Source organism: Zingiber officinale, chromosome 2A (assembly GCF_018446385.1).
Source record: "Zingiber officinale cultivar Zhangliang chromosome 2A, Zo_v1.1, whole genome shotgun sequence".
NCBI classification, from domain to species: domain Eukaryota; kingdom Viridiplantae; phylum Streptophyta; class Magnoliopsida; order Zingiberales; family Zingiberaceae; genus Zingiber; species Zingiber officinale.
The window spans coordinates 1,526,164-1,535,024 of record NC_055988.1 but is presented as its reverse complement, the minus strand read 5'-3'; the positions used below and the strand labels follow the sequence as shown (position 1 = coordinate 1,535,024).

At 40.3% G+C, this 8,861-nt stretch overlaps 1 protein-coding gene across 3 annotated transcripts; it reads right to left on the bottom strand.

Moving 5' to 3' along the window:
• Positions 1-6,070: 6,070 nt before the first annotated feature.
• Positions 6,071-8,638, bottom strand: LOC122040467 (protein ETHYLENE-INSENSITIVE 3-like 1a). Of its 3 annotated transcripts, none has more exons than XM_042599790.1 (2): positions 8,337-8,638; positions 6,071-7,950 (listed from the first exon to the last, which is right to left on the bottom strand). In XM_042599790.1, exon 2 carries the CDS (start codon positions 7,885-7,887, stop codon positions 6,241-6,243), a length of 1,647 nt encoding a protein of 548 aa, XP_042455724.1. In that variant the 5' UTR covers positions 7,888-7,950; positions 8,337-8,638; the 3' UTR covers positions 6,071-6,240. The 3 variants fall into 3 exon arrangements, with proteins under 3 accessions (XP_042455724.1, XP_042455723.1, XP_042455725.1); XM_042599789.1 differs by having other exon boundaries at positions 6,071-7,920; XM_042599791.1 differs by having other exon boundaries at positions 6,071-7,914.
• Between the last annotated feature and the right edge of the window lie 223 nt (positions 8,639-8,861).

The window sequence follows — 8,861 nt, the reverse complement described above, 5'->3', positions numbered from 1 at the left end:
AAGATCTCCCATCGATTACTCTGCTGTGCTCCTACGACGTTGCGAAGGCTCTCCGACAAGTGTTTTGTTTTCTTTATTCTAAGTTATTGTCGGTATTATTTTTATTAGCATTCTTGTACCTTAATTTTTGTAATCAACATTTTAAATTGCTAGTGAATTCCCCAACGAAAGCATTCGACGAGTGTGAGCCTTGGAGTAGGAGTCGCCAAAGACTCCGAACCAAATAAAATACTTGTGTTAGCATTGTCATTTTTTTTATTCCGCAGCGTACTCTCGAGAATTTTTTTAATCGATATTCACCCTCCCCCTCTATCGTCGAATTCACGATCCAATAGCAACAACTCGAGCAACGTCCCATTCGAGGGCGTCTCTCTGGGCCAGGGTACATTTTCCGTATTCACCCCTCGTTTATCTTATTATTATATTATTAGCCTATTACTTATATATTCGTTAGATCTGCCTCGAGCCTCGGGGTATCAGGGACCGGAACAACCCGATCGCTGACTACAGGTAACGTTGACCAGAGGACTTTTGAAGACTTGGTCAACACAAAAGCCACCTCAGCACACCCCCCTCCGGGACATCACGACTCGGTCAACATTCCTTCCACCTCACCCGACGGTCCATCTGACTCAGATGCCGAACAGGATCACTACTCTAGGAATGAGAATAAGAATTTATTATCTTTGATACAGTGAATAAGATCGGGTTAATATGACGGTCAAAATTAAAGAAGGGACAATATTTAGAGATAGCATGATTGACTTCTTCGACCGAGTGATTATCCGATCAGACCCTTTGACCAGTTGGATCTTAGTCTCTCGGTATCAGTGAAGTCCCGAGTTGAGTCAGTATCTTTTAGAGCTAAGTCTTCTTCACCATGCACTCAGGGATAACGTGATCAACTATTCTGGCCAAGTAATCTAGTCGATCAGACTTATCATTCGATCGAACAAACTCATGTGGTCCGATTAGAGCGGCTGAGCGAAGGACAAGCCTCCGATAACATTCCTCAAATCCAACCTGATCGTTCCTGTGAGCGACAATCGATCAGATTACAGAAGGGACTTCATCGATTTGTCAGCTAAGCATATTAAAGGTCCCTTAACTCACTTAACTCAACGGTCTCATATTCCTTTTTAGTGCTTTGTGATACGGATACTAAAAGATATTATATATATATATATATATATATATATATATATTTTGTACTTTAAAAACTTCCATTATGTCAAACGCAAAGATTATACATCCATTAAAAAAAAATGTCCGAGTAATTTTATGATATATCTTTTTTTCAAAAATACTTTGAGATTCGTGAGACAAACATTAACATTATAATATAAGTGTATAAATACACTTATATTACGTAAATACTGTACACAAGCTATTTTACGCATCTACTGTTTATCTATTATTTACGATTTCGATAGATTGACTTCAGCATTAGAATTTCTACATTGAAGATCCTTTCCGATTACTGACATTTTTTTAAATCCACAGGAAAGTTTAAAATTCTTTTTTATTAATTTAAAGTCTTATTACAGACAATATTAAAATCACGTATCTGATTTGTTATCTTGATCGTTTTCAGACAGGACCCGCCTGGTTTCTTACGATGCCTACAGACGTGTAAATCGGAAGTTTATCCAGAAGTTTCTTTTTAGTGGTTTGAGTATTAATGGAGAGATTAAATAATATATTACTTTTCTATGATAATAATTATATTTAATAATTAATATTATTCTCACGCTGTGTTTGTCATCTTTCTATGCTGCTTTGAAAACAATATAATTTTGTTCATGTTTAACTTTTTTTTAATAATAATAAAAAAGTACCGGATAAATTTAGTAATGAATTTTTAGAAAAAAAATATATGCCACTTTTAATGTTTTGCCAATTAATTTCTTTTAAAATATTCTTGTAGTATAAATTTAATAAAATCTTCATTCTAGTAATTTGAATTATAATTTAAAAGGATAAAATTTAATATATATATATATTGACAATTAAATAATAATGTTGGATTGGATCTGGATAAGGCCCAAGACAAAGCTCCAGTCAGTAGATCTAGACAACTTAAAAATAGAATCTATCTCATGTGCCACGTGTCAGTTTCTAAGAGATGAAAGGATCCATCAGAAACCATGTTTCTTCACATGGCTGACGTGGCATCGAAACATCCGCCTCCATGACAGCCACAGTTTAGATTATTTTTTTTTTTCCACTTTTCCAAATTTTTAATGAAATTAAATTAAAAACGATATATATATGGGAATAAATTCTCGACCAGACATGAAAGATCTTTATAGGAGAATTATCGACTTCTATCCATTAATAAATAAGAAATTCAGGTAGTGATTTAAAACTGATAAGATGGGTATTATTTTAATGGTAAAATAATTGAATTTTTCACATTCACTTAAAAGACAATTTATGATTTTTTTAAAAAAAATATATATTAAATTTATTCATGTGTGGACAATTCCTTTCATCCATGTGAAACATCTGAACACCCTCACCAGATTCTCTTGGAGCCTAATGATCCACCAACTTCAAATAGATTAAGAGTTTAAACCATGTTCTCTTTTCATGTTAGGTGTGTAATACATCAATAATAAATCAAAGGATGTATTTAAAATATGATCTAATTATCATTAATTTCTTAAATAGTATTAAAATTAAAACAATAACTAGCGAAGAGCTTATCTGAATCTATCATTATCTTTTACATGATTAAGTCTGCGATCCAAGATCCTTCTCAATCGAGGAGAAGAATCAAGAGAAAGAGAGCAAGATTTAATGTGCCCTAAATGAACCATATCTTTTAATTTATATATCCAACTTAATCTATAAGGATTAACCATCATAAAACTTATCCCTCATTAACAATTCAATGTCTACATATTAAATCCATATCCATTTAATCCAAACTCCTTTTATATATAATTAATTATTAAATCACTTAATTAGAATTTACTTTCCTTAATGACAATTAATTCTATATGTGTTAATTAAATGCAAGTACATCCATATGAATTTAATTAGATTTAGTTCATCCATATGAATTTAATCTTATATTTAGGTCAGAAATATGGTACACTTGGATCAGACCATGCCCAATATTTAGCAGTGTTAATGTAAAAAATTGACAACGAGAAAAAGATAATCATTTTGATAAATCAAAATTAATATTTTAAAAATAAAGAGTCTTATATAATTAGATTAAAAATATTAAATTCTAAATTAAAAAGATAAAGAATTAAATTGTGCTATAAATAAATTGATCATGTCCGAGCGCTGAGTCGACAGACGCTGGGGACGTGACACTCTCCGCTGTCTCCGACTGGTGGTGTAGATCTCCGACGAACCTGCAAAGAAGCCGAGCCGGGAGGGATTTCCCGACGACGACCCTCCGACGCTCAAGTCAGACAACGAAGAAGCAAAGTAACGTTACTGTAGCTACAATGATCAAGATTGCATACCTTCGTCGAAGTCTGGGGGTCCTTATATAGGACTCCGGGGAGGTGCGGACACGCTTCCCCAAACATACCTCAGTAGAGTTGTGTCAAAAAAACATGTCTGACGCCATTCTGCAATCGTCCGAGCATATCCCGGATGTGACGGTGGAAGCTTCCACCGTATGATATTCTGTCCATTCCGGCCGCCGACCATGCTGTTTGTCGGCGGCAGGTGTCTCGAGGATGGAGCTACCAGCTGTCATTTTTGTCTTCTAGCGTTTTCACCTGCTTCCGGGCCGAGCGGACATGCCTCTCGGCTCTCTTGGTTTCCGAGAATGCGTCTACCTTGGCCTGGGCGGTGAAGCCCTGCTTCTGTGCTCGGATGAAATTGCGCCTTATTGTCATGCGGCTCGGCCGAGCGTTCCGCTCGGCCCATAGACTCTACTTGAGCGTCGGAAAATCGACCTCTGGTCGGATTGTCTTTCGTTCGGTTCGGGAGACCTTTGGTCGGATGTCCGCTTGGCATGACCTCTGTCCGTTCAGCACGACCTTGGGGTTGACTTCCTTGACCGTTGACCTCCACGTATCATTGACCTCCCGCCAATAAAGATCCCCCGTCCTTACCACCGGATCATAAATAATTCTAATAATATATATAATCTAACGTTTAAAATATTTGAGCTCGTGAATCCTGAGCAACTCTAATATTAAATTCACCAAAACCTTTAGAATTTTAGTAAGAAAGTTGTCTACAAGATATGACTTTTCTCTATTTTAGTAAGAACCTTGATCATCCATCATCCATTGGCCTTGTCCTAGAACACAAGATATGGATCACAACAAGAATCTTGTGTTCCATCTCTTACTACTTCTTCTTCTCTCATGCCATCTCTTCTCTCTGGATTCAGCTCCTCCCTCAAGTAAGACTCTTAATTTTCCCCCCTTTTATTTCAGAAAAAATATCCACAAATGCTGATCTCTTCTCTTCTTCTTCTTCTTCTTCTTGTTCTTGTAGGAGCCTTTGCGTTGAGGAACAAAGATGAACTAAGAATGAAGGTTTGTTTCAGAACAGATTTTCCACAATTTTTTCTTTTTCTTTCTTGTGAAAATTTGTGATTAGTTTGTTTCTGCAAGCTAGACAATGCAGGTCGAGGAAGGTGGCTTTGAGAAGGGAAGAATGGAGATTGAGGTGAATGACTATCCTGGCTCAGGACCCAACAGCCGCCATGATCCGAAGAACCCTGCAGGAAAACCCTAAATCACTATCTCCTAACTATGTGATAAAGTAGGGTTAATTAGTTCAGTATTAAGGATGGTAATTAACAGTGAGCCTTGTGTTAATCATATTTACTTGGATTAGGAGTTTAATGAAGTACCTAAATAATGTTTTCATTGTTTGTGTGTTATTTCATTGTCTGTTAATTAGTTGTGTTCATGTAAGGTTTTTCAAGTTTATACAAAGGCTCAATCAAAAGTTATATCAATTGGTTTTGCAAGATCAAATCTAATTTACACATGTTGATTAGATAGAATTATACTAAAGATTCTTTCATTCTTGGCATTATGTATAAAGTTAATATTTGCTACTTCCAAGAGTTTATTTAATAAGTGGGCTGTATCCATTTTTTCATAATTTTTTCCTGGTCCCTGTAATTGACTGTGATCTCTTCTTGGATTCACATTCCCATCCAGATTATAATTTGGATCGAGACAGGCAGTCAGAGGTCGCCCACCGCTCAACGCCTGATAGCTTGCCCACCACCAACGACCTTTGACCGTCTGTCCCGATCCAAACTATAATATGGATGAAAATCTAAATCCAGAGAGGGATTACAGTTAATTACGATCAGATTTCAAGTACGATTTGATCGCAATTACTAACGAGATCAGGAGAAAACCATAAAAAAAAATTTCCTGGTCCCTGTAATTGACTATGATCTTTTCCTAGATTCACATTCTCATCCAGATTAAAATTTGGATCGAGACAGACAGTCAGAGGCCGCCCACCGCTTAACGCCTGATAGTCTGCCCACCACCAACGACCTTCAATCCAAACTATAATCTGAATGAAAATCTAAATCCAGAGAGGGATTACAGTTACTTACGACCAGATTTCAAGTACGATTTAACCGCAATTACTAAAGAGATCAAAAGAAAACTATAAAAAAAGGGACAAGAGGATCCACACTCATTTAATAAAACTAATTATATTTGTTTGGATCTCCCATTGGATTGCCAATTAACCTTACCTAGGGATATTAAAAAAAAATCAAGTGAAAGGGTAGGAATTCCAATCTCTCTAGATAGTCACATTCACTTATGTTCAAGCCTAAACAAGTCATTAACAAGTTCCAACAAAAGGATCTTCATTAGAGACATGATTTAATGTGATCCGTCTGATCAGTGAGTGAATGGGACATAGGTACAAAAAAAAAAAAAAAAAATGGAGAGAGGATCCCATCTACCCTAGTTGAGGCAACAGATCAAGTAGAGGAGAGTTTTGCTAATGTTGCATAAAGTGAAGTGCTTGTAGTGAAAGATCATAATCTAGACAGAAGCAAGTTCTTCTTAGTTTCTTCCAAACTAACAAGCACAATCAAGATGAAGAGTGAAACACAAAACTACATGCATATCGAAACCTCGAACATCATACATTTATCAAGCTGCTTGGATAGAAGTATGAAACATCATCACTAACCACACTAATACAAATTCCATATTTGGAGTTCTAGCTAGTTCTACCATCATACAAGAACTCCTAGTGATTCATGACAAACAGCTAACAGAACCAGTTGAATCCACCTTGTTTGTGCAAAGAAACCTCAATGGCTTCTTGCATAACATCCGAGTAGTCGGCTCCGATCATGTTGTGGCCGATGCCCCTAGTCGCTCGGCCAATTGGTTGCTCATTAAGTTCTTGCTGAAACTGCAACAAGCTATCAACTTCTTCAAAGAAGTCGTCCCCAATTCCAGTACCCTGCCCAAGTAAGTTGTGTTCCAACTTGTTTCTAGCATGAAGACCACTCGGCGGCTCTTCGAACATCGACAAACATCCTAAGTTGAAGTTCTTGGTGCCATTGTTGATATTGTTCTCGTACAAGTTCATCAACTCCTCGATCGATCTTTGCCCATCGGAAGGAATGCCCAAGAGGGATATGTTGTTCATTGAAGGCTTGTTCTGAAACTTGCACGAGTATTGGTGACTGTTTCTAGCATTCCGATCGAGAAATCCATGGCCGGCATCGCTGTGCAAACAGGCCACATTTTCACAAGTATAGATCCTCTGATTCATCCCTCGGTCGACCTCGGCCGGCATAAAAGATCTCTTCTGGGAGAATTCAATGTCGGTTTCTTCCTTCATTGGAGCAGAATTCACAAACATGTCACCCTCACTTTTGCCTTCTTCGACACCTTCAACGTCGTACTCGCCGGCGATGCTGCTGAAGGAGAATGCTCCGGTGATAGCACTCCCTGAGGATGGGAGCGGCCGAGCATTCGGATGGAACTTGATATGCAATTCCTCTTCCTGCTTAACGACGGCAAGCCAGGTTGCGCTTTCCTTGGCAGTCATCTTGTCCTGGAGGCATTTCGACTGCCTCACCAGCCGCCGGATCTTCTCGATGTCGGGAGACATGTGCTTGATCACCGCCGTCAGGACGCTGACCTTCCACGCCTTCTTAAGATCATGGGGCTTCTTGTAGGGGGGCGGCCCTTGTTCATCGGGGATGCCTAACTGAGCCCACCACTCCTCTCGCCCGGTAGGCCACCACGGCGGCGGGATTCCTTTTTCCAGAGGAAACCGGCGCTGCGGCGGATCGCAGTGCTGCATGAGAGCTGACAGAAGGGAGCCCAATGTCGTGTCTTGAAGCTCCTGCAATGAATGAGAGGCGGCGGCGGCGGCTCCCGAGTCGAAGTCGCTGCCGGAGCCAGGGGCGGCGGAATTCTCGGCCCGGTGTTTATCGACGGCGGCGGGGCCGTTCCGATCAAACCTGACCTTTTCCTTCCACCAAGCCCTGAGATTATCAGAAGCTCCGGTCACCGGCTTGCCTTTCTCGGGAATTATGCCGTAAACGAAGCCCTGAGCGTTGCAAACCTCCATCATCTTCAGCATGTACTTGAGAATCCCATCCTGCGCCCGAGCCATCTTCTTCCGGCGAGCGTGTTCTTGCGACTGCCGTTGCTTGCTTTTGCTCTGCTGCTGCTGCTCCTTCAGCCGCTTCAATCGCGCACGGTCCCTCCACATGCGCCGCTCGAGTTCTTCGATGTCCACGTCGTCCTCGCTTTCTTCGTCGGCGAAATTTTCCGGGAGCTCGTCCGCAAGATCGCCGGAGGAAGGCTGAAGGACGCTGCCGAAAGCGAAACTCTTCTCGCCATTAATGGAGGGCGAAATTTGCAGAAAGCTCGTTGGACCACAGGGATACGCCATGATTTTCAAGATGAACAGCTGAAAACTCTGAGACTGAAATTAATCGATCGATCAGTGAAATCGCTGTGAGAAAGCAAGATTTGATCGTTGTTAGATGAACAGGGGAAGGATGCGCGAGCTCGAAAATTAATCTTAAAGATTAAGTTTTTTTCAAAGAAATAGGAACTAGAAGACGAACAGATCCGGAACGCGCGTAAACAAGACGCGATTTCAAGAACTCCGTGACATCCGTGAAATTAGCGAAAGTCAAAAAGGCATCTTTTTTTCTTTCTTTCTTTCCGGCGAGCAAGGAGGATCTCCCGAGCCACCGCCAATCTACCAAAAAGGCTTAAAAAGAAGGGGGAAATCGACAAAGCGCGGAAACCGAGAAGACAACGGTCGCCGAGAGAGATCTACCAGAATCGCAAAAAGGCGGCGCCTTTCGGCAAAAACACAACCCAAAACCTCACCTTTTCCGGCTTCAAGACGCTTCCTCGGCCTTTTTCAGCGATCCTTCTTCAAGGGGAAGAGTTGCAGCAGAGAGAGAGAGAGAGAGTCAGAGAGGGAGAGAAAGACCGTGAAGTATACGGCGAAGAAGAGATAAGGAAGAGTCAAATCGAGACGGGAGAAAGAAGAAGATTATAAACACAATAATAAATTAAACAAGAACATGGCAAACGAAAACGAAAGGGAGCCACAAAGAGAGAGAGAGAGAGAGAGAGAGAGAGAGTGAGTGGTGGCCCTCTCCAGTCAGTCTCCCCTGCTTCCTGCTGCCGTCTTCTTGCTTCTCATCTCTGTAATTAATTTAACGCAGAGCTCGATTCTTTGTCGGTTTCAGTAAGCGAATCGGGATGCAACACCTGGATCCCTGTTCATCGTGTTTAAAAAATTAAATCTTTGTTAGATCTCGCGAATTATGTATCCAAAAATTTGATTTTTATGGTCAAAACAAAAACAAAGAACAGTTGGGTGGAGATAGATCATGGAGTTCCCAC

What these genes read in the sequence shown, in the direction of transcription:
- LOC122040467 (XM_042599790.1), bottom strand. Translation starts at nt 7,887, where the DNA reads ATGGCGTATCCCTGTGGTCCAACGAGCTTTCTGCAAATTTCGCCCTCC.